Here is a 25,740-nt window from a genome sequence, read left to right on the forward strand (position 1 = left end):
TTGAGGCTTATCTGTGAAGGCATAGTCTCCATATGAATTTTCTTTGAAATCACCAATTTATGATGTGTTTTTACAACAACTGGACTAAATAAAGATAGCGTGGACAATTCAGGACAACTTTTAGTAAATTTATTCCATAGACGCAGTCAGTACAGTACATACAGGGTAGTAATGGAGGGTCATTATCACTATTACACCTGAACGTTTGCCTGTTGAAAAAAGCAGGCTTTGGAGTTGGAGAACATCCACACCTTCTAAAACATCAGCGAAGCTGCTGAAGCTACCCTGGAACCCTTCATGAAAATAATGTAAATATGTTTGCTCGGAGGAAAATCACCTGCCGATAATGTTCTAGGGTAACTTTTTACAGTTGACTCAGTTTTAACCTGTGCTTCCTTCTTTTTTTTTTATTTATCTGATGGGGAAATTCAGATGGTTTCATTGTAAATAGGACAAACCTCCCATAGGCTTTCTGGGTGTAGATCAAAACATCAACATCTGGCTATGCATCATATATCTGAGTTTTGGATGGAGAAGATTTTTTATTTTTTTTACCCGTGTATCTTTATACATGATTCTACAGGGAATTTATATGTTATTATTAATGTATACATGTAATTGGATGTGCCTTAAAGACAAGACAAAAACAATTATAGTATTTTGTTACCGGTACATTTTCTGGTTTACCCTTTTGGGTGTTTGCCTGGTTGTTGCTGTTTTCAGCTTTGTTTTACTCTTCTTTGTTCTTGTCTGTTTTGGGTTTTTGTTACCTGAACTTCACATATTCAAAAAGTAGGAAAAACTCTACAATGTTTTTACTGTACTGTGTTGGCTGGAATAATAAAACTAAGAAAAAACCACAAAAACTGCAACGTTTTTAACAAAGTCTGCTGCTCTCTTGTGACTGAAACAGTTTTACTGACATTTAACCTCTCTAAGAAAGAAACATGTAATCTAAACCCTACTATTCATTTAGCCTGTATTATGGAGCCATCTGTATTCTCCACAGTGTGCATTAAAGCACCATCTATTTAATGCATGGACCAGAAAAGGCCCGTGGTGCATTATTCAGTGAAGCTTTGAAATATTTCATAGCTCTCAATGGTGCATTGAAAAGATTAAAAAAGGTTTAGTTTAGTTCAGGGTTGCTCATGTGCACTGAATTCCCGTCTGTTTGACTCCTCCCACAGTGATTCGACAGCTCAACACATCCATCGCCATCTCCACTCTCACATCAGGCCAGTGTCGCCTGGCTCCTCTCATCCAGGTCATCCAGGACTGCAGTCATCTCTACCACTTCACCGTCAAGCTGCTATTCAAGCTGCACGCCTGTAAGGATGGCCAGCAGAAGTCTAGACGTCAATGTGAGGTAGCCTTGCTCCACATATATGTGAATCCTGTCATTATTTACAGGTCTCCCTGCTGACACGTTGCAAGGACATCGGGATCGTTTTCGTGAGCAGTTTCAAAGGTAACTGCTTAAATTTTTTTTTCTTCCTTTAAAGCACGTGTCAAACTCAAGGCTCAGGGTCCAAATTCAGCCCTTTAGAGCCGTGGTTCCCAGCTTGAAAATGTCAACCTGTACGTTTAACGCACACTAAATATCAATTTTGTGCATTACAATTATTGTATAGGAGAGTATGTATTTACCTCAATTTTTAGTAATGAGCATAACATGTTAGTAACAATTTAGTAGGATATTAAGGCCATGATATTGTTTATTTCATTAAAGCAGTTTATTGTCAACGGGTGGAAAAGCTTTACAATGTCTGAAATAGGTTTAAAAATGACTCAGCATGTTTGAAATAGATTCATCAATGTTTCCAAGTACCCCCTACAATGTGTTCACGTACCCTTAGGGGTACACGTACCCCTGGTTAGGAACCACTGCTTTAGAGCATCAAATTTGGCCCGCTCCAATAAGTCAAAATAATAAAAAAAAACATTAATTTTTTTAAAGTATCAACTAATTCAGTTGTAGATATCTCAGCCCCTCAAAATACAAAAATTCATTTGCAGAGCTCCGTTTTCCAGTTCTTATATCACATGACGGCAGGCATTTTTAATCTCAAATTGTTGAAAGAACTCAACTTTTCCAATATCTAGCAAATTTTATTTCACGAAATGTCCCCAAATTCCCCCAAATCAGGGAACTTTCAGTAAAGATCCTGCAGGAACTGATATACTCAAATTTTCAATTTCACGCCACTCTTCTTAAAAACCTTTCCTCATTGACAATAAAGATCATTAACACAAAACAAAACACTTACACACAAAGAAATTAATAATGAGAAGCCTGAAATGTAGCAGAAATTAAGAGCATTAAATTAATAGACTGCATTAGATATGCAACCGGGAACATACGTAAAGTTTAACTAAAGTGCAAAAATAATGATTAGGTCGGTATGTTGAGTGGATTTTGAAAATGTGTTATTTGTCAGGATTATTTTGGGGGCAATGTGTGCAGGTGAAAGTTCACCTTTCTTCAAAGTGGGAAATAATGCAAAATGGCCATAGTCTTGAAATTTGCCATAAAGGGAACCTTTGTAAGCTTTTCCAGAATTTGAATATTGATCTGCTGTAGAATGTGATGGATAGATTTTAAAAATGTGAGATGTAATTATTTTGCTTGATTTAAATGTCACTGTTGTTCTACAGCCTCAAGTCATTCTTCAATAAAGCCAGAGACATGCTGTACTTCAAAAGGCTGATCCAGATCCCCAGACTGCCCGATGTAAGTTTATAGAGATGTCTTTTTTTAACAGCCTCCAACTTGAAAATCAAGCTTATTTCCAGAAACTTAAGCTTTATATATGTTACTGTGTCAGGCCAACGTTGTAGCTACATGGACTGTAGCTCTCTGCGTCAACACAGACCACTACGCCATAACATTTTGTGTGCCTCCCAAAAATCCTGACTGGCGACACGATCCATAAGGGCTGTGATTGGTCTGCCCCAAACCTCGCCCCCGGTCATTGCCGTTTCCAGTCAACATCGCCATGTTTCAACTTTTTGTGGAGCGATAAGAGAGTTCACAGATTTTGTCAAAAAGAAAACTGAGGCAAACAAAAAGTGCCAGATTTTTCATTAATTCCTTTCATGGCTACAGGACACATGAAGCAACGCTAAATGGAGCCAATCACAGACGAAAGATGTGTGTTTTCTGCTAATATCGCTACTCTGCCTCGTCTCTGTACCTACAGTGTGTGTGTTTCATTAACGGTAAACAATGAGCGACATGCTGCAGAGGCTGCCGAAGGAGCATAGATGACATTTTGTCTAAAGTCTACAGCTCTGTTCATACGCTTACATTGTTTTGCATGTTGCCTATGTTTATATTGTCCAACAATACACACATGGTATTGGTTAGGTAGGTAAGTAATAATCCCGAAAGAAATTGCATTTTAAGAAGCTTAAACATTGTTAGCTGTGACCGGAAAATAAACAAGGGGTTTTTAATGCTCCTCTGAAACTTCACACAGCAACAACCCCCTAGCGGTATGGCGGCAAATTTGCTTAGCAATGCAGAAGTGCTGTTGGCCAACCTCTGCGTCACATCGACGCCATACCTACGGCCTAGGTTCTGATGTGTGCGCGTGCGTGCATGTGCAGCTTTAAACAAGGCTAACTTTCTGTAATTCTCTCTCAGTCCCCACCAAACTTCCTGCATGCAGCGTCTCTGGCCAAACACGTAAAGCCAGTGGTGGTGATTCCAGATGAGGATGAACCAGAGCAACAGGACGATGATGATGACGATGCTGAGCTTCTTATCGAGGTCAACGATGCTCCAACTTCCAGCGTTCAGCCGCAGGTAAAGCAGAGCAGATCTGACACGCTGCTGATATGATAGCATGACATGGTTTTGTCACATTTTCACATTTATTTTAGCAACTGGACATTTTCGATCAGGCCTTTGGACCTCCAAACGGTGGCTTTGATGACAGGTGAGCTCATCTTTTCTTCAGTGAGTCCTTCAGTGTGTGACCATGCAGTGATTATGGAATTCCTCACGTACAGGGACCTGCAGATTGAGAGCCTGAAGCGGGATCTGGAGTTGTTGCGAGCAGAGCTGGAGAGAGTCAAAGCTGAGGTGAGGTCTGGCTGCTGGATTTTAATAATACTGTAATAATAAAAATAATAATAGTATTATTAATAATAAATTAAAATTGTATAGCGCCTTTTTTTTTAAAAAAAAAAACACATTCAGACGCTTTACATTAGGGGTGCCAAACTCATTTTTGTTCAGGGGTCAGCAGTTTAATATCAAGTGGGCCACAGACTATATGCGAAACAAGTAATTTCAACATTATTGTTCCCTAGTTTGCACTTCTACGTAGACATAAAATACAAAATATCTAGGAAATCGACACTATCCAAGAATGTCATACATTTCAGTCCCAACAGGATCTTCACTTTAAATTTCCTAGATTTTGTGACCAATTTCTATTCAATTAAGGGAGATTTGTCATAATTTGAGGAAAATTGAAGGATTTTGTTGGAATTTTGTAGTTTGTTCAAATGCAATATAAGCACCAGGAAAACTGAGTCCCTGCAAATATTGTTGAGTTATATTTACACAATGATTTATGTTTTCTCTGTCATTTTAACTTTCTCCTGGGGACCGGGCCATGAGTTTGACACATGCTTTACAAGGAGAGAGAAAGAGTAGGTGCGTTGTTAGTGGGTGTTAAATGCCTGTTTGAAGAGAGAGGTTTTTAACTGTTGTTTGAAGGATTGTGGTGAGTCAGAGGCACGGATGTTTGGGGTAGAGAGTTCCAGAGGGTGGGGGGGGGGCGGCCTTGGACAAGGCTCTGGGTGGTAGAAAGGATTCTGTGTCCAATAAAGAGGTTTTGATTTTCTACGTGCAGAGGAATCTTAAACATGTGTTGGGCGGATGCTACTCAACACTTGTAGAATGTGGCACGTCCCAGAGCTATAGACCTTTGACGTCACCCAAACAAAAACAGCTTGTTTACTTCAGGGTCTTTAATCCAAGTCTTCTACTTTTAACCAGGTGGTGTTTTAAAAAGGTTGTATTCTATTTAGTCAAAAAAAAAACAATTGCATAGAGTGCTGCATGGGTTTGTTGAAGTTTAAAGATGCTTGAAAAATGTTGTGTTTCTCTGGTGCCAACATGTTTCAACCTTACACAAACATACCATTAAAACAGGAAACTCACAATATCATAAGGTTTTACAGTATAAAGTGGCTATTCATGGTAACTGCAACTCTCTGAAGATATTAGGCATTGAGCACATAAAAATTAAATCAGAGGAGGATTTGCTCCTACAAAGAGTCTTTTTGGATATATACATATACAATGTCCAGGTCTAAATGGGGAACTGGACTTCTCTTTTTTTTGTAGCTTTTCAGGGCCTTAATTAAATAATTGTTTAGAATTTATCATGTGACTATTAATCATGTGACCTGTTGAGAACCTTTAAATGAAGCAGCTTGGCAGCTGTTATTTTCTATTTGTTTGTTTTTCCAAACATCAGCTAGTCGCATACAACTGTATTGTAAACTTTTGTGTTCTCTTGTGTGATTAGTGTAGTAATTGAGTATCAGAATTAGTCTTCTCACTGAATTTTCATTGTGATTATCTTTTTCTAACTTATTTCTGTCACCAGAGATCTACTTCTAATTTAGTCAACAAGATTGAAAAGTATTTAATTTTGGTAGCCCTAGTTTGCTTTTCTGTTCCAGCAAACTTGAACTATAGTGATGATTGCTCACTGAGGCCACACTTTATAAATGACTGCATGGTCATAGTTATCAAAATCATGTTGGAATATTTGAACTATTAATTTGTGAAAGCGGATAACTTCGTTTTTATTCATTTTTAGAAGGAGTTATTTTCATGATTTTGTTCAGGTGATAGGAATCAAAGTTAAGCGGATATCACTTTTCAAAAGCTACTCAACTGTGATTCGACGCCCATAGCCTGAACAAAATCATAAAAAAAAGATAATTTACTGAAAATGTATAAAAACAGTTATCTGCTTTTGCAAAAGAACTCTATATTTGGCATTGCAAAATTAAATACATTCCACATCTGGACATATACTGTATTTATCTGCCTTGATATGGTTCACAATATCTTTCTAGGTTTAATGACTTCACTTTGGGTGGGACAATAGTGTAGGTATTGGTATTTCAGCCTCACAACAAAAAGGCCCTGGGTTAAGTTACTAGGGTGGGACTTATGTGGAGCCTGCAGCTCGGGTCTGAACCAGAACAAAGAAGTCAGAGCACATTAGTCTTTCCACTGGCTCCCAGTCAGCCTCAGAATAGACTTTAAAGTTCTGCTACTGGTGCATAAATGTATGAATGTGTTTGGTCCAGAATACATCAGTGAGATGTTAGTCAGGTCTGAACCCAGCAGGTCTCTCAGATCTATGGACACAGGTCAGATAGTGGAGCCCAGAGTTCAAAGATCTATGGACACAGGTCAGATAGTGGAGCCCAGAGTTCAAAGATCTATGGACACAGGTCAGATAGTGGAGCCCAGAGTTCTTAGTAAACATGGTGATGCTGCTTTTAGTTGTTATGCTGCAAAGAAGTGGAACAAACTAGGACTGGCCGATATATCAAGATTCATTATATATCAAGTTTTTCATTTTGGCGATATAGAAAATTACATGGTCTTTATTGAGAAATACTGTATATATATATATATATATATATGTGTGTGTTTTTTATAGCTTATTTTGTTTTAAAATACTTGTTTTAAGAGATGCTGCTTTCATGACTTCTCAGAACAGCATTAAAAGCACAGTTTGATAGATTGTTTAGTGTGTTCTAACCCAGACCTTCCCCTTAACAAGCCACACTACAGAACTCACTCACATGCTGTCCCTTAGAGGAGAAAAAGCCAAAAGAGGCACATATTGTGTAACTGTTTCTTAATAATTGTCTTTCTGGTCTGGTTAAAATGATCAATATTCATATTGTATATTGCCATTTTGATAAAAAAAATATTGAGATATATGAAATTTGGTCCATATCGCCCAGCCCTAGAATAAACTGTAGCAGAGCTGAAGTCAGCATCCAATGGGAACACTTTTAAATCCAAATTAAAGGCACTCTTTTTCTCTACTGCATATGACTGCGAGGGAGATTTTTAATCATATTATTGTTGATTTAATGGTTTTACTGCTGATTTTAATGTTCTTATTGATATTTAAGATATTGAAGGTTTTCTGTTGCACTTTTTGATCATGTAAAGCACATTGAATTACAAATACATTTGCCTTGCTGCTTGGATTTTGTTTTTTTGTTTTGTTTATTCAGTTTAGGTCATTTGTGTACCAAATTACTTGTAGGAGTGAATGGGGGCCGTGATGGGATTATTATGAGTTTTTCCTGCGGTCACATTTCGATCCATCCAGTCTGATCCAATCTATGCCAGCACTCTGCTACCCATACATAGTAAAGGACACTTAGCACAAAACTGTCTGTTGTTCTCTGTTAAGGCTCAGCGCTACATCACACAGCTCAAGTCTCAAATAAACAGTTTGGAGGCAGAGGTGGAAGAGCAGCGTGCACAGAAGCAACATGCACTAATGGAAAATGAACAGCTGCGCATGGAGCTGGAGGCGACTCGACGCAGAAACGCAGAACACGAAAGCCTACAGACCACCTTCTTTGAGGCAGACCGTAAGAGTACCAGCTAAGATTCTTCACCCAAACAAGGCTGATAGTTATGTAATGCTTATTTCAGACATGAACAATTTAAATCCCTAAAGAAAAAGGAAAATAAATGAAAATATTAAGAAAGCAATAAAATAACAAAAAAGTCACTATCATTGTTGTCTGTAACATTATGATTGTTTTTAATATTATAAATAACTAGTTGTAGTATTATATCATTGTCATCATTATTCCCAGCATCATGAACTCATCATTATCACATCATTGCCACAATTATAAATACTGTCCAGGGTCCCCATAGTCATGCAATTTCTGGAAAAATGATGGAATTTGAAAAAAAAAAACAATTTTCCTTTCTTGCAAAGTCATGGAATAATTTAACTGTTTTGGAAATATAGCCTATTTTATTTTAATGTTTAAAATCCAACCTTTGCTATTACAATGGGATGTTAAGGAATTCCCTTAACCCTGACACCTTGTGTTTTACATCACTTTGAATAAAAGTGTCTGCTAATTTCAATTTTAATCTTATAATTAAACAAAGTAGCACTTAGGTAGTTGTTGTTTAATGTTACATTCAATAGCTGATGCATCGTTATTTAAGAAATATTGCAAAATGGGTGTCAAAGGCAATTGTGCTATATGCTATATCATAGAAGTGATGGACACAACTTGCATTACCTGTACCACATTTTTGCTACTAACCATGACACACACACAGACCCCTGTCACAGTAGTACACTGAAAGGTCCACTCATTTTTGGTAGAATAGATCTTAGCGGATCAGAACTAAATCATGAAAAAAGTGTGGGAACCCTGACTTTCTCTATCAACTCAAATATTATATTATTAGTACATGACAAACCAAGCCCGAATTCACAACCATTATGATTTCGAAGCCTTCGTTCTCCATCGTATCTGTGCAGAAAAGGCCCAGGCCACCGAGCAGCGCTACAACAAGCTGAAGGAGAAGCACACGGAGCTGGTGGCGAGCCATGCTGAACTGCTCCGACAGGTACAGACAGCCCGCAGGCCTCATCATTCAATTATACACCATTGTCTGGCACTTAATGGTAAACACTAAATGTGCTAATATGGCGACAGAGTGCAGACACTGTGAAGATGCTGTCAGCGACTCAGCAGACCCAGGAGGAGGTGGAGAGGACCAAACACCAGCTGACATTTGAGATCAATCGGATTAAACAGGAGTCAGACATGAAGGTAACTGTGAACCAGGGTTGTGGTCAATTATAATTATGTCTTCAACTATCCATGTTCAATTACAACTTTATTATGATTACCGTCACCAGCATTTTTTCCTCAATTAACATTACATAACAATGATTTTTTGATCCTCAGAAAGTCAATTACTATTTATCACATTTACTGAGTTTGAAATTAATAACCCAATAAAAGTTAACCTTCCTCTTGTGTTAGCTTTTTGTTAGCATCTCTAATAATAACTGGTCTAAATCAGCTCTAAAATACACTAAAAACACTCATTTATTTCCTATCTATTGGTTACCTTGTTAGGCTTCCTAATCAATGAAAATATAGGTTTCAATATTTTTCGGTGTGGGCGTCTGAGCCTTTTTTGTGTCAGTAAACCCCTAGATTTATTTTTTTTATTTTGATATGATACACATTTTGATAATTAACTACATATTTTTAGAACTGTACATGGAACTGTAACACGGTTCCCCACTTTTGCGTTATATTGTGTTTGACAATTTGTATAGAATTTTCATGGCAATTACAATTGCAAAGTCAATTATATAAACTCAATTACAATGTAATTATGATGTTTGTACTAAGCTGTAATGTCCTTGTAGTTGGAGGAGCAGAAGTTTGAGATGGATAGGCTGAGGAGAGAGCTGGAGGAGAAGGTGGCAGAGATGACGCGGATCAAGGACAACATGCAGAACACTGAGAAGGTGAGTGTTTCAGTTTCAGTTCATTTGTTTCAGTCTAACAAAAGTCTTCAAACATAAATCACAATTTAAAAAAAATATAACAAGACTGAAACAGGCAGAAGCAAAAATGCTTCAATGCCCAACATAAATCATTACATTCAAGTTACCTTTCTCAAATAATACACACAAAAGAAATGGAAGCGTTTAACAAAATACATTTGAGTTGTCTTTTTCAAATAATGCATATATACATATATATATTTTATATACACAACATTTAACAAAGAACACTTTATACCAGGGGTGCCAAACTCATTTCATTCAGGGGTCGAATACGGAGCAGTTTAATCTGAAGTGGGCCGCAGATTATAGGCGATAAAATGAGCAATTTTGTCATTCATGTGCCTGAGTTTTCACTTCCACGTATAATAGTATTTAAAGTATGTAAGGCACCAACAATATCCAAGCAATAAGCAACAGATGGAAGTCCTTGCACAATCTTATGTTTTCTCGATTTTGTGACTAATTTTTATTCAATTTGGGGAAATTTTGGGGAATAATTTAAGGAAAAGTGTAGGATTTCGGAAAAAATTGAGAGTACTTACAGCAATATGAGATTAAAAACATTTCTACAGGTACAAATCTGTTTTGCAACAGACGTCTCGCAAAATGTGTTGCAAAACTCAAGCAGCTCAGATTCATACGAGAAAAGTAGTTTGGATCTGTAGTGGCAGATTCGAGAAGTTGTAACCGGAGAGTTGTGGTTGTAAACGATAATTTGCACGAGTATTAAAAATACATGCGAGTCTACACATTTGTGAATATTTTTCTGTGACTTCACATTCAGATCACGAATGTGTGAATATTTTCTTTGGGTTTTAATTTTAAATTTACAGGTTCGCATTTTTCTCAACATTTGCGAGATGAAATTAATTTCACGTGTGTGGATTTTTTATACACACGCTCACATCACATTCTATAATCGCTCTTATTTTGCAACGAATCTACCTTCATATTTTTTTTGCAATAAAACAATATCATTAACAATGGTCTTAAAAGGGATGCCCCAGAGTTCTACACAGTACGTCATATATGGGAATATCAAAATATAATGAGTTGTAAAATGTTGATGTCTGCTGCAGTAAAGACATGCAGCAAATTATTCCATGTTGCATTCAGAAGTATCTTCAGCATTATGTTGACATGCTCCAGACTGGATGGTAATCTTCCTCCTCTGACCCTTCATATTATTGCTCTCTCTGTTTCACCAGACGTCGGAGCAAATGAACAGCTCGATGACGGCTCTGCAGGCAGAGAAGGAGCGTTTGATGCGCTCTGTGAGCGAGAAGGACGCAGAGTTGTCGTCTTTGCGGCAGTCGACCCAAGTGCAGCAGTCGTCACTCCAGCAGGAGCGAGAGAAGAGCAGCAGGACACTGGAGGAGCTGCAGAACAAACTGCAGGAGAAGGTGAGTCAGGACAGATGAGCCTCCATCTTCTGTGAACTCAGTAGTTCACAAACAAAACTTTAAAACCAGGGGCGCACGGTGGATAAGTGGTTAGCACGTCTGCCTCACAGCAGGAAGGTCCTGGGTTCAAGCTCTGGAGTCCTTTCACTTGGGTCCTTTCTGTGTGGAGTTTGCATGTTCGCCCTGTACTGCATGGGTTTTTCCAGGTATTTTGGCTTCCTCACACAATCCAAAAACATGACTGTTAGGTTGATTGGAGTCTAGAAATTGCCCAAAGGAGTGAATGTGAGTGTGTTTGTTTGTCTGTGTGTTGCCCTGCGATGGACTAGCGCCCTGTCCAGGGTGTACCCCTGCCTAACACCCATTGTGAGCCGGAGATAGGCACTGGCAGACCTCTGCGACCCTGAAGTAGGGCAAAGTGGGTCAGAAACTTTAAAACCTGTCTGATGAGGGATAGTCAATTACTGCTGACTGATGCTCCAAATCAGGGTGGACCCTGGGTAGGGATGGAACCTTTCACATTTGAACCAATACTCAGTACCTGTGAATCGGTATCTGTACTCAACGGTACCAATTTTTGGTACATTTTTGTGTTAATAAATGGTAAATAATGAAATCTAAAAGGTTCTATGTTTAAAATAATGACAACACATTTTAACAAATGTGTCAAACTGTGTTGTTTTTGTTTGATTTTTAAATAATGCACAAATTGAAAAGCAGCATCTATATTTTTAGTATTTCATTTACATTTGTGCACATAGGTGGAAAACAATGTATGAATGGCAAAAATTCAGTTAATTATAGCTTGGTCTAAGCAGAGCGGCTGTGCCCGCTCTGATTCCGGAGTCTACGGCTCTGAAAGCCGAGTCAGCGTCTCTCGGTTACCCCTTTTTGGCCAAAAGAACCAAGTTTTCGTTCGCTGCTGTTGCTAGTGCCAGAGCTTAGTTGGTTCTAATCCTGTTTATTTTCGGACCTGTATGTGCCAAGGAGCCCGTTTCAGTTATCCCGCACGTGCACCCACAAAGTGAAGGGAGAGTCTGATCAGAGAGCGTTTAGGTTCCGAAACATGGTGATTTTACGTGAATCGGTACTCAAAAAAAGTGTGAATTCGGTTCCTATCCCTAACCCTGGGCGTGTCTCCAACCAATCACATGGTTAGAAAACAGAGACGATCACAGACACACTCACATGAACTTGGAGAGTCCAGGTGATTCATGCATCTTTTTCCAAATGTGAAAAGAAAGTTTCTTTAGAAAATACATGCAATGTGAAGGAGAACATGCAACATATGTTTGGGATCCTCAGGCTGTAGAGCAAAGTGTCCTGCCAAACCTTCATTCATTGGCCCTTTGACCAATGACACGCAGACTTGAATGAACAAACTACTTCACAAAAGATGCTGAACCATAACATTAAGTTTTAAAAACAGACAAAATGCTTTTTTTCTTATTTACAAGACTGGGCCAGTTGTCTTTGGATAAAATAGCAGACACTGTAATGTCAAAAAGAGCAAGGAAAGGAAAATTGGAAAACCAACATGTACTGTATATACTACTTAAAGGTCTATTAAATGAAGATTAGAGTGAAGCTGTTGTCTATTAAGTCTTTAAAAATGTAGAATAAATATAGAATGCTGCCATGCCAGCATATATACATGAATGTGATCTATTGCGTGTTTGTGTATGTATCTATGTAGTCACATCAAGAAGAACAAATGAAGAAGAAGCTTCTAGAAGAGCAGTTTGCTTTGCTACAAGGCACCATCACTGAAGCTGAAAACATCATCCAGGATGCTGTGGCCAAGCTGGACGACCCTCTGCATGTGCGCTGTACAAGCTCTCCAGGTCTGAACCTTTCTCTATCACTTAGAAGATAATATATAATTATATTAAACACCAACTAACAGACACTTTCATCTTTTTAAAACACAGATTACCTCATAAGTCGAGCAGAGGCGACGCTGGGCTCCATCGACAAAGTGAAGAAGGGTCACGCAGACTATCTGAGTAACATGGGGGGTGAGTGAGCGTCCTCCGCCTCTAATTTATGCTGAACCAGTGACTTTGTGATGCTGTCTGGTTAGTTTCTCATCATTATATTTGCATGTCTGGCTGCTCTCTGACTATAGACGCTGCAGGGCTGCTGAGGGCTCTGACCCAATTCTCCCACTTGGCTTCGGACACGATCGTCAACGGCAGCGCTACGGCCCACATGGCGCCCACTGACCACGCAGACCGTAAGGACGCACTTCCCGACACTGTTGTACTTTATCATTTTCTTACAGACCAAAATTGACCCCATAATCAACAAGTGCAGCGTTTGGTAAATGTTTTGAAAGTAAAAGATTATATTACTTGAAGGTTGTGGATTTGATCCCAAACCTTTTTTTTGTAGAGTTTGCAGCATGTTCTCCCAGAGTGTGCATGGATTTCCTGCATCAGTATTGATAATGATTGTAATGGTAATTATGTTAATAAAGGTTATATTAAAGGGTGCTTGTAGTGAATTTGAATTGCAAACTCCATCTCGGCCCATTTGCTCTAAAGGTGTAATCAAAACTATCCGGATTTTGAAATCCCGTTTTTTGCTATCCAGGACCACGTAATCTGTCTTAATTTTATCCCAGTTGTTCAAAGCAAAACAAACCTTTTAAGATTACCAAATCTGGATAATGAGTGCTCTAAATTAGACAGCATATCACACTGAAGGCTTATAGGTGTGTGTGTGTGTGTGTGTGTGAAAAAAAAAAAAAAAAATGTGTGGTAGAATAGCTGGTATGGGATCACTCTAATTGTAAATGTTTTAAGAAAAGAAAAAGGAAATTCCTTTAATAATAATATATAATATTTTGATTCCCATAAAAAAATAAGGAAAAAAAGCAAACATACATTCCATATGCTTCAAATTTCAACCATGAAGCCTTTTTCTTCTTTTGTGGAATTTTGCTACAAAGCAGAAAGTCCCTTCAGGTCACTTTTTGCGTCACAATACCTCATAATTAATTATTTAATTAACTCCCAGCTGCTCTAAAATAATTTATAAATAAAATAACCCAACAAAACCTCTAGTATTGGATATGATTTTTTAAATAAAGCTTGCAATTCAAATTCTCTACACTTCCTCTTTAATAATTATAATGAAAATAATAATTATAATTAACAATGTACTGTAGGAACTTTGATTTATGTGACGTGTTGGTTTTTCTATCAGCTACCATCTGCTGCCAATGCTGATTACAATAAATGCCTCTTTCTATTCATTCTTTATAGTGTGGTTTTGTCAGTGTTGTGTGGTCTTGTGTGTTCTTTAGGACTAACAGAGAACTGTAGAGACTGTGCCTCTCAGAGTCTGCAGTACCTGAAGGACCTGAAGTCCAAAGCCACGCTCCAGAAGGCGGACCCTGCTGCCATCAGAGCAGCTGTTCAAAAGATTCTGCGCTTGGGTCAGGTAGGTAGTAACTGACGTGATGTACTATTTGTTTCTGCATCTACATACATCAATTAGCTCTAACGTGATGACATGATTGTAACATTGCATACAGTCAGTATATGTTTTGGTCAAAAACAAAAAAATTCTGATATTAGGATTGAAATTTTTTTTACAAGGGTCGAGTTGTTTACATTTCTATTGCATATGTTTTTATTTTTAATCTGTTCAATCTTTCACCTCCTCTAATTCATTCAGGATTTGCGGCCGAAAGGCAGAGACATCGGTCAGGAGGAGCTTGGAGATCTGGTTGATAAGGAGATGGCTGCTACATCCGCTGCTATCGAGGAGGCCGTCCGTAGAATTGACGTAAATGTCCACGCTTACATACAAATATATGTGTAAAATAGTAATCCATCTGACAGGGTACATCCATAGTAGAAAAAGTCCAACATGCTACAAAACCACTGACTATTGAAGGAAACAAAACAAAACTTAAGCACACACTGAGGGAAACATGCTAACACCAGTGATGGCTTACTCTGCTCCACTACGCTGCTCTAGCTTCTTAATGCATTGTTTTGATTTGCTAATTATGCAAATATTCAATCTTCATTATTTTAGCTAAGATACATGTCAATTTTTTTTAGGAAATGATGAATCAAGCACGTAAAGACACGAGTGGAGTCAAACTGGAGGTCAATGAAAGGTCTGTTTAAAACTTACAAACTTTTGTTGTTGTGAAAGTGTGGATTGTACAATGTAAATGCACTTGGTTTTGACATCTCAGTCAGTGATGATATTGTTAAAGTAGAGTTCCTTTTGGACAAAGACAGATTTATGAAGCAGTGTCCACAATGTAATGGCACGTCACCTTCTTTGTGCCACTTTAACACCCTTTCTCATTTCTGCCTCTTCCTTGTTTTTAAACTGCAGAATCCTCTTCAGCTGCACAGACTTGATGAAGGTACTGCATTCATTTTAATTTCCTTTATTTATTTATTTATTTATTTAACATTAAAGAAAAAAAATTAAAGGTGCAAGTAGGGAACCAAGCCAAAGGGCTTGTATAAAAGTTCCACTTGTTTCAATAAACAAATACTGTACAATTTAAAATAAAGGCTAACAGAAATAAACACTTATAAAATCAGAAGACAAAATGCACAATCAATCTTTGATATACAGTAGACCCTCGTTTATCGCAGGGATTATGTTCTAAAAGTAACCCGCAATAGGTGAAATCTGCCAAGTAGTCAGCTTTAGTTTTTACAATTATTATACATGTTTTAAGACTGTAAAACCCCTCAGCACACACTTTATACACTTTTCTCAGACAGGAATTAATATTTCTCATGTTTAAACAATCTCAAAGTTCAAACCTTAGTAGATTTTAAAACATAAACCTGTTTTCAAACATACAGCACTTCAGAGTCACACTGCTCGTGATCAGACATTGATGCCGAATGCATTCAGAGTCTTTGTTGACAATGACGTCACATCAACACAGACACCAGTCTGTTCACCCATTTAACCGTGGAGTAGAAGCTGTGTGTGACCACCTGGAGCTGTATGACACTTCCTTTATAACCAGGACTAGACTAGGAAGGATTAGGTGTGGAGGAGAATCAGCGAGGAGGTGATAGTAGCAGGTAAAAGTTCTCTCTGTAGCACTGAGCTAGCATAGCATTAGCCGCTAATCACACCAGCTTTTTTCACTGGTGGTTTATGTTTGAGAGGAGAAAAAGGAGTGCAGCTCCTCGCTTCAGCAGGCAGTGAAACTCACCGTGTTGGATGTGTCGCTGGTGGGTGAACGCAGCATTAGCCAATCAGGACGCAGAACACAATGCACGTTCATAAGCTGTAAAAAAAATGCATCCAAAATTGCACTGCAAAAAAAATCAGCGAAACACAGAGGCCACGAAAGGTGAACCGCATTATAACGAGGGACTACTGTACTGTATGAGGAAATCTTATATATTGACAAGTACACAAAAATCAAGATCAAAAGACCAATGAAAATATTGAACAAAATACTAATTGAAAATCAAAAAAGAAATACAAAATGAAAACATATACAGTACATTCATGACACATAATACAAACATAGTTTCAATGCAAAAAAAAGAAAATATTTGATTGTTTCAAATGTACTTTTAGTTTTAATATTTTATATGTACATTGTATACTCATACATTCACATTGTGAAATAATGACCAAGTAAACACACTTGGTGTCTTATTGAGTCCATTTTCTCTGTCCTGCTCCTTCCTCAGGCCATCCGTATGCTGGTCATAGCGTCCACAGAGCTACAGAAGGAGATAGTGGAGAGTGGGAGGGTGAGTTACTCTGTTCTTATTCTAAATCCCACAAGCAGCTTTATCACTTTCAGGATCTTCAGTTGACTTTACTGTTGCTTTTTCAGGGTGCTGCCTCCATCAGGGAGTTTTATGCCAAAAACTCTCGCTGGACTGAGGGACTCATCTCTGCGTCTAAGGCTGTCGGATGGGGAGCAACAGAGCTGGTGTAAGTTCAGTGTTTTATGTAGGGTCAGTTCTTCTTGATCTTATAAATTAATTAACCCTCCTCTTACCCTTCGGGTCAATTTGACCCCATTCAATGTTTATCGTTCAAAAAATATTAGTTCACTTTATTTTTTTTGCTTTATATTCCATGACTTTCCCTAATTTGATGGGTACAATTGATTAACCATAGAATTATCATAATGATTTTTTTCAATGTGCTGAAATAAAAGTTTGCATGGCAGCCCTTTATCCAAATGATTCCTCATTGTGCTCTGTGTGTATTGCAATCTGCGTGCACTCTGTCTCGAAAAAGGTTTACTGTTGATGAGGTTTTGGAACAGCTCTTTCACAGTGAAAGTGACATAGAAGAGTTTGGTCCTCGTTTATTAAACTTGCGTGAAAACGACTTATGAAACATTCGCATATGACCAATCCCAGTGCACCAAGGATCGGGTGTTGATTAATGCTGCAGCTGAATTTGATCGTCATTAAGATGTTACGGCCTCAAATATTCCTGGTTAGGAGGCCCTACCCACTGAGGTCAAACAAATACTGGCAAAGGAATAAACGTTTCTGAGCTGAAAATCAACACCCTCACAGATGAGGTGAAGAAAAACACTTGCACTCCTCTATCCATGTGTGTGTTGCACGCTGGGTGAACCTATGCACTCCTGCCCTGTAGCAGCTGGGTTTATCGGTGCGTTTATCAAGTATTCCGTTAAAGGAAAGCAAAAAAGTGGTATCAGTAATAAAGTGGGCTTTCAAAAAATCATTTTATTTTGTTTTAATAATCTGTTTTGATCTGTTCTGAATGTGTGTCTGCTTATGTTTAAATAACAGCTGAGGCTTGTTTAATACTTTATTTTCAGTCTCAGTCACATTTTGCTGTGCTGCAGCACAGATCCACACACTCAGGTTTGCGTACACAGCCAGACCAGACAGGAAATCTGATCGTACCGTACGATCACGTCAGAATTGATTAATGCCGAAGCTTGCGGGAATTTGGTTGGACGCACGTCGTACGATCAGATGTGTACAATTTAAAAAAAAAAAAAAAAAAAAGGTGGCCAATGTACCTGAGACAGAGGACTTTATCGTGAATAACCCCAAATATTTTACGAAAAAAGAGATAGAAATAAGTAAATACTTATGTTCATATGTCACCATCATCAATCAATATGGTTCATTCTGTGAGAGTCATGAATGTGCACCTCAAATAAGAAAAAATTTGGGGAAAGATTTTCAACATCCACTAACTCTAAAACTGAAAGTTTGACCTGATGGTGGCACTGCAGGAAAGATCATATCATCACCACAACCAATAGGGTTCATACTCTAGTGGTCATTAATGTTGTCAGTAAAATTTAAAAGATTTGGATGAAAACTATTAAAGATAAATTAATTCTAATGTAAAACTTTGTCCTGATGGTGGCGCTAGAGAACAGGTCGAGGTTTCATTATCAAGAGATTATTTATGTGTTCAACAAATAAACAAAGTGTCTGACACAAAAACTTGGTCAATAATTTTCTGAAAATCATTTTCTGGAGGCAAATATTTCTGGGGTCAGATTGACCCTAAGGGTCAAATGTGTTAATAATATTTGAGGATAATAGGAGGGTTAATTACAATATGTTTGAAAATGAATTCACTGCAGTGAGAGAAAATCAGACATGAAAGTAGTTCCTTTTATTCGTTGTCCATGTTTCCTTATAATACTCATTAAAAATGTGGACATTCAAACATGCAGATGATTTAAGCTGCACAAAAATTTAAAATGTGAGTGCTGCAAGCAGCTACAATGTATTATTTCAATCAAATGCAGGTGTTTACAGTAAGTATTCCTTATCATGGATGGAATCCGCATTATGTGAAGAGTTTTTAGGTTTTGACCCAGGTTTGAAGTGTTTGTTTTTGTGTCTCACAGAGAATCTGCTGATAAAGTGGTTCTCCACACTGGCAAATACGAGGAGCTCATCGTCTGCTCGCATGAGATCGCAGCGAGTACGGCACAGCTCGTCGCCGCTTCAAAGGTATTCAAAGTATTATGGTATACAAACCTCTTTTACATTCATGAATATGGTAAAGATTAGACCAGACTAGGGCAACTAACAGCCCAGGGGCCACATGCAGCCCCAAAGTAAATGTATAAAATGACTCCAAAAACACAAAAAATGACAGTAAAATACACAAAATGTACTAAAAAAAAAAAAAAAAAAAAAAGAACAAAAATGACTACAAATGAGAAAAAAACCAGTACACAAAATGACTCCAAAAATCTGAAACACCCAAAATGCACAAAATGACTCCAAAAACACAAAAAATGACAGTAAAATACACAAAATGTACACAAAAGAACAACAAAATACCCAAAAATGACTCAAAATGACAAAAAAGTACACAAAATGACTTCAAAAACTTGAAAGAACCAAAATGCACAAAATGACTCCAAAACACACACAAAATGACAGTAAAATACACAAAATGTACTAAAAACAAAATACACAAAAATACCTAAAAATTACAAAACGCTATACAAAATGACTTCAGAAATCTGAAACGACACCCAAAATGACTCCAAAAACAAACGAAATGACAGCAAAATACACAAAAAGAACACATAAATACACAAAATCTACTCAAAAATTCCAAAACAACAACAAAAATACACAAAAATGACTTGAAATGACCAAAAAGTACACAAAATGACTCAAAAACACAAATTCTCTGTTCTTTCTTGGATTATTGCTCAAATATGTCCTTATTGTAAATACTAATTTGAAAATTAACAACGTGGCCCTTGGATCAATCATATTTTTGTGGCATCGACTCTGATAAAAGTTGCAGCACATAGAAATCATTTTTACTCTCAAATTGTTGAAGGAAACCACATTTTTCCAAAATCCTGCTCAATCTTCAAATTATTTACCATTAACACTACCTACATGTCACCTTTTGCTTGAATATTGTTGGTGCCTTGTATACATTTTTCAATTACAATTACAAATTCAATTATCCATGTTCAATTACAACTCAATTGTGATTACCGTACGTTGTATTGTGTGTCATCAGGTCTCACTCTCTACCTCTCTCACCAGGTTAAAGCAGATCGTAACAGTAAGAAGCTCACAGTTCTCCAGCAGGCGTCTCGTCACGTCAACGAGATGGCAGCGAAGGTGGTGGGATCAACACGAACAGGACAGGAGAACCTGGAGGAGAAAGGTCTCTGATGATCACGTTTGGTCTTTTTTGTATCCAAGGCGGTTACGATCTTAGAGGAGAATGATTGTGATGTTTTAATGTTGCAGATGCAATGGACTTCTCTGGGATGTCCCTCATCAAACTGAAGAAAGAAGAGATTGAGTCACAGGTACATTAATTAACTGGACTAAAGAAGATTAAATGTCTTAGTTTTATTCAGTGAATTATGTCCGAAGAATCAAATGTTGGGCTCATGTTCTCAGATATTTTATATTTAGCTTTAGCAGCTTGTTTCCTACTTTTGTAATTCTTTAGTTTCCTTTATAGATAATAACATCATTTGTACCTTACTTTTGAACTGGATGTGTTTAGAAAATGTTTGTTTGTTTCATTGTAATTGTTGAAAATAGTTTAGGGCAGGGGTCTGCAACCTTTACTCTCAAAAGAGCCATTTTGCCTAATCTCGCCTGGATTAAAGTCCTCCTGGAGCCAAAAAAAAAAAAACACATTCTCAATAAAGACAATACAGTGTTAAGATTCTATACAGTTAAAATAATATCAAATACTTGTATGAGTTAATGGATTTGAAGGGCTACAAAAAAATAACTTGAATTTGATGACATGTGAGAGATCATGTCGGTCAACACATGCTAATAACTAATTTCTTGCAACAAATCAAGCATGCATTCATTAAGCCGACATGTTGGCAATTAAATAAATCTTTTCCCACACAATTAAAATCTCTATTTTCTTCCAGAATAGTGTTTTTGTTGGGTTAGTTATCTTACCAGGGATTTAAAACTTAAGGTTTGCCACAGGTGCAGGAAAGTTGATGGTCTGTAGATGTTGCAGGAGGTGAAGTAGGATGGTAGCAAAGTTATTGCACAATGTGATTAATTTTTAGGGTAACCAATTCTTTTATCATAATTTTATTTTAAGTTATTGTCATTAATCATCAATACCATATTTTTTTAAACGCTACAAGGAGCCATTGCAAAAGAGTCAAAGAGCCACATGTGGCTCCAGAGCCGCAGGTTGCAGACCCCTGGTTTAGGGTGACCATATGTTTGGATTTACCCGGACATGTCCTCTTTTCACGTCTTGTACGGACCCAAGGGCAGCTGTGGCTACAATAGTAGCTTACCACCACTAAATGTGGTTGAAAGTATAATGCAACGTAAAGTACTTTAGGTGTCCAAAAAGGTGCTATGTAAATCCAATGCATTATTATTATTATTTTATAAACTCATCAAAATGTCTGGGTTTCCCAGGGACCCTGAACGCATCTGAGGAACACATTAATTTAAAACACCATAACTCAACGAATATTTGCTCTATCAAACAAATTATGTAATTGTGTGTCTGAAGTCGTTTTGTCTTTTATTGTTTTTGTAGTCGTTTTGTGTGTTAAAGTGGTTGTTTAGTGTGTCTGTTGTCATTTTGTGTGTTTTATGAATATTTTTTTGGAATTGTTTCTTTTCTTCTTTTTACTTTTTGTACTTTTCTTGCCATTTTGTGCATTTTGCTGTTTTGTGTATTATGTTCTTTATATAACTTCCAACTTTCTGAAAGCTAATGAGTTGCTCTTTACAGCCAGTATCACGTTATTCCGGTAATTTTACTCATATATGACAGAATTATTAAAGATGTTGCTTTGTTTTTACAAAATCTTCACAGACGAGGTAAAGAAAAGAGACTAAAATGGTAAATGGACTTGATTTATATAGCGCTTTATCACCACACTGAAGCAGTCTCAAAGCACTTTACATATCAGCTCATTCACCCAATCACTCTCACAGTCACACACAAGACTGCCATGCAAGGCGCTAGTCGACCACTGGGAGCAACTTAGGGTTCAGTGTCTTGCCCAAGGACACTTCGACACATAGTCAGGTACTGGGATCGAACCCCCAACCTCTCGATCAGAAGACGACCCTCTACCACCTGAGCCACGGTCGCCCTAAAGTCCAAGATGGATTGAAAGAGACTTAATACTGGTGGATTTAATAAAAAAAAAAGTTTAGCAAAAATATCCTCCTGGATGATAAAACCTCCATGGAGGTTCAGAGAGGGATTTGAAAACAAAGGAGATAATGGGAGAACCTTAGAATGTAGGAAGTTAAGGTAAATTTTCTATCATATGGTCTAGACCTCATCACCTCCCAGTCTTAACGTTCACAGTTATTTATTAAAGTGCATATTATTTACTATTCTCTAGTTTAAAAAAAAATAATAATTTCGAAGAGATGTTTCACATTGTCTCAATGACAGAGATTATAAGAAGGTATACAGTACATGAGATATTTCAAGGACAGATTGTTATAATGCATAATAAAAGGGGTTGAGTTCAGTCATTTCTTTAAGTTTTTGTTATAAAGAGAGAAATTGTTTTTTAATTAATAGATTTTTTTAACCTTATGTACAATAACAACTTATTTATCTATTGTATTATCTTAATTAATGTTACCATAAGTAGTTTCCCCCTGGTATAAATAAAATACTTCTGTTTCTGATATTGTATTTTGCCGTTACATAATAAATTAAAAAGAAAAGTGTCCTCGTTATTAGAAATCAAAATATGGTTACCCTAAAATAGTTCATACACAGTGATATTATGTTGTTTAAGGACAATAAAAGATTTGATCTTTAACATCTAAAAGGTAGAATATCTGTTATCTGATCTGCTCCAAAGTGTGACAGAGACACAAAGACTGAACGTGACTTTTCTGACTGTTCCACATCCCTCAGGTTAAAGTTCTGGAGCTGGAATCTCAGCTGGAGAATGAGCGAATGCGTCTTGGTGAGCTGAGGAAGCAGCACTACGGCCTGGCTGGCGTTCCCCTCGTCGATGTGTTGGATGCAAACAGCGGAACGTCATCCCCCAATAATTCAGCCTCCATGTCACCAAACCTCAACAAGCCTGCGCTGAGGAAGAAACCTGTACTGGCCCAGAAACCCACTATCCCACCCAAGAATATGGTACAGTCTACTAACTGTCCAACAGTTATTATATGTGAAAATACTGTAAATGTAGATATAAATTTGGTTAAAATATATAGGGTTTCTACTCTGTGACATCAACTATCATACTTAGGCGTCTACTTACTTCACTAGAACAGAACTTTATTATCTTTCTTACAACGGTACGAAGCACCAGGAGGTCAGTGAAGGGGTCACTCCACCAACCGGCCTTTAAAATAAACAATCGTCTTCTATTTCAGTGGTTCTCAACTTTTTTAGCTCGCGACATTCCAAAATAAAGGTTCCAGAGACCGGGGACCCCCACTGTACCTGAAGGTGGTTGAACACAGACATGAACATTCTAGAACAGTCATGTGGAGACAGGGCCATCTATAAGGGGGAATAAAGGGGAGAGCTTTTTGGGGCCCATTTATGAAGTCAGCAAAATGATGGTCCATTGTTCTATGAATCTGTGATTTATTTATTCATCTGAATAATATTCACTGTTATCCAGGAAGTGTATTATTATTTGCTCCATAGTATGTAGTCATCTTAAAGATGTAAATCCTTGTTTTAATCAGAAATAAAATGGGTTAAAAGTGACCAAAAATGAGGGGAAAGGTGATGAAATGGGATTTTAAAAACCACAGAAATTGCTTAGATGTTGCAAATTAGAGTGGGCAAAAACGGACAGAAAAATGATTCAAAGTGTTAATATTGATTTATTGCCGAAATGGGGGAAAGTAGGAATAATTAGTTAAAACTGGCAATTCATTGGCATGACAAATCATGAATGTGATTAAATTGCCCAAAAAAAAGTATGAAATATGGTGAAAAGTGAGAATAATGGGTCAACATATGTGACATTAGGTGGAAAAGTGGTGGAAAGAGTTTACAAGTGCTGAAAATGTCTTGAAAGTGGAAAACATATGCAGGAATCTGCACCTTAAGTTCTTTAGAAGAAGCTGAAAAAGTGGAAGAGAAGATAAAGTTCTGCAGATGAAACTCGCTCACAATACATTTTCACACCTGTCTCACACCTGAAGCGCAGAATGGAAATGTAAAAACATGAAACATAAAATGTCTTTTCCTCTCTGTGTTGCAGTTTAAGTAACTACCTGAGCAGAACATGGAAAGTGAAGGAAGGATGGATGGTGAAAAGAAAAAAAGCAGCATCCTTTTGGAACAATGGCTTAGTGACAATCATCTTGTGATTTTTCTTTCCTTTGTTCGTTCCTTTGCTTTTTCTCTTTACCAAAACGGACTTTTACGGCCTGAATTTTAACCCTGGTTACCTGTCAGGTCTTCACCTTTGACCCTCTCACACATCATGGAAGAAGACTCTTTTAAATAAAAAACAACAGTAAAGGATATTTCGATTGTAATTGTATTTTTTTGTATTTTAATGCTCTAAATAATAATTTCTCTTAATAAAGCTATGTTTTCTTGCTGCTGCAGCACATCCTGTATTTATCACTCGTCAATCTGACATTGATGTGTTTAATGTAGTGAGCTTTATATGGAAAACTGGCAGACGATGATATGTGTGTTCATGTTGCTACGGATACTTTAGCTCCTCCTACTTTGCCTTCATGATGACCAGTGTTCATAAAGAGTTTTTCTTTATCAACAGTGCAAAACTGTCTCCAAGGCCTTGACGCACGCTGAATACATAGTAATTTAATGATTTTAAAACAACAACCTATCGGTGTCCTTATTAATGCTTCTTTTAGGCTGAATATGGAGATTTGGGGTTAGTTCTTGCACATTATTGAGGTGTTGTTGGTTCTCTTCATGTCTGAGAGCTTTTCTTACTTGGTCTTTGCTTCTGCAATGTTCTCTGTGTCTGTATGAAATGACTTTATATGCTTAAATCTATTAATATATTTTAGTAAAGCTACTGGTGGTTTCAACCTGTAAGAACTGTAAATGTCTGACCAATAAACAATACATGTTTGAATAAATCTGGTATCTCACTTGTTGTTTTCAGCTTCCATTTACAAACCTATCAGCGCTGGCCTCTATATGAATGGAGTTAATCAAACGTATGAGGATGTGCTGTGGTATCTGCTATAACAACCCAGTATAATAGAAGCATCCTACCAGCTGTTTGATATAGATTAGTGATGAGCAACTTCTATCACAGTGGGTGATCTGAGGACCACATTATCAATATTCATGTCAGCATTTAGAATAATGATCATTATGAAAATGAATACAGAACATAATAGAGCGTTTGTGTATTGTTGTTGTCATTGTGTACATTTTCCAGTCATTTCTGTTTCTTTTTCTTAATGTTTTATTTATTTATTATTATTACACAGAATTTTCTGTCACTTGGTGTGTTCTGTGTTTTTGGAGTCATTGTTTACTTGTCATTTTGTGTGATCTTAAGTATTTTTGTGTGTGATGAGTAATTTTTGGGGGGGTTTTGTATATTTTTCATTTTTTTGTGTGTTTCTTGTTTTTGGTTAAAAGTTGCAAACAACAGTGGCCAAAATTAGACAGAAAAAGTGATAAAAAAAAAAAAAAAGTTCAAACTGTCAATATTGGGATAATATTTAAAAAGTAGGGACAATTAGTTTAAACTGGCAAATAAT

At 37.2% G+C, this 25,740-nt stretch overlaps 1 protein-coding gene across 1 annotated transcript in view; it reads left to right on the plus strand.

Moving 5' to 3' along the window:
• The window catches only part of hip1rb (huntingtin interacting protein 1 related b), a 53,903-nt gene extending 28,799 nt beyond the window's left edge, over positions 1-25,104 (plus strand). Inside the window, exons 8-32 of the mRNA XM_028457035.1 lie at positions 1,191-1,331; positions 1,414-1,471; positions 2,659-2,734; positions 3,650-3,811; positions 3,889-3,944; positions 4,018-4,090; positions 7,476-7,659; positions 8,580-8,668; positions 8,758-8,874; positions 9,486-9,587; positions 10,838-11,032; positions 12,729-12,876; positions 12,964-13,050; positions 13,161-13,268; positions 14,343-14,479; positions 14,717-14,827; positions 15,109-15,167; positions 15,395-15,425; positions 16,732-16,794; positions 16,881-16,981; positions 18,906-19,011; positions 20,077-20,200; positions 20,287-20,348; positions 22,928-23,158; positions 24,246-25,104. Of these exons, the coding sequence (XP_028312836.1) occupies positions 1,191-1,331; positions 1,414-1,471; positions 2,659-2,734; positions 3,650-3,811; positions 3,889-3,944; positions 4,018-4,090; positions 7,476-7,659; positions 8,580-8,668; positions 8,758-8,874; positions 9,486-9,587; positions 10,838-11,032; positions 12,729-12,876; positions 12,964-13,050; positions 13,161-13,268; positions 14,343-14,479; positions 14,717-14,827; positions 15,109-15,167; positions 15,395-15,425; positions 16,732-16,794; positions 16,881-16,981; positions 18,906-19,011; positions 20,077-20,200; positions 20,287-20,348; positions 22,928-23,158; positions 24,246-24,254 (2,630 nt within the window). The 3' untranslated portion in view covers positions 24,255-25,104. The remainder of the gene's footprint in view (positions 1-1,190; positions 1,332-1,413; positions 1,472-2,658; positions 2,735-3,649; positions 3,812-3,888; positions 3,945-4,017; positions 4,091-7,475; positions 7,660-8,579; positions 8,669-8,757; positions 8,875-9,485; positions 9,588-10,837; positions 11,033-12,728; positions 12,877-12,963; positions 13,051-13,160; positions 13,269-14,342; positions 14,480-14,716; positions 14,828-15,108; positions 15,168-15,394; positions 15,426-16,731; positions 16,795-16,880; positions 16,982-18,905; positions 19,012-20,076; positions 20,201-20,286; positions 20,349-22,927; positions 23,159-24,245) is intronic.
• The last annotated feature ends 636 nt before the right edge of the window (positions 25,105-25,740 follow it).

The sequence above is a fragment of the Gouania willdenowi genome, chromosome 9 (genome assembly GCF_900634775.1).
Source record: "Gouania willdenowi chromosome 9, fGouWil2.1, whole genome shotgun sequence".
NCBI lineage: Eukaryota > Metazoa > Chordata > Actinopteri > Blenniiformes > Gobiesocidae > Gouania > Gouania willdenowi.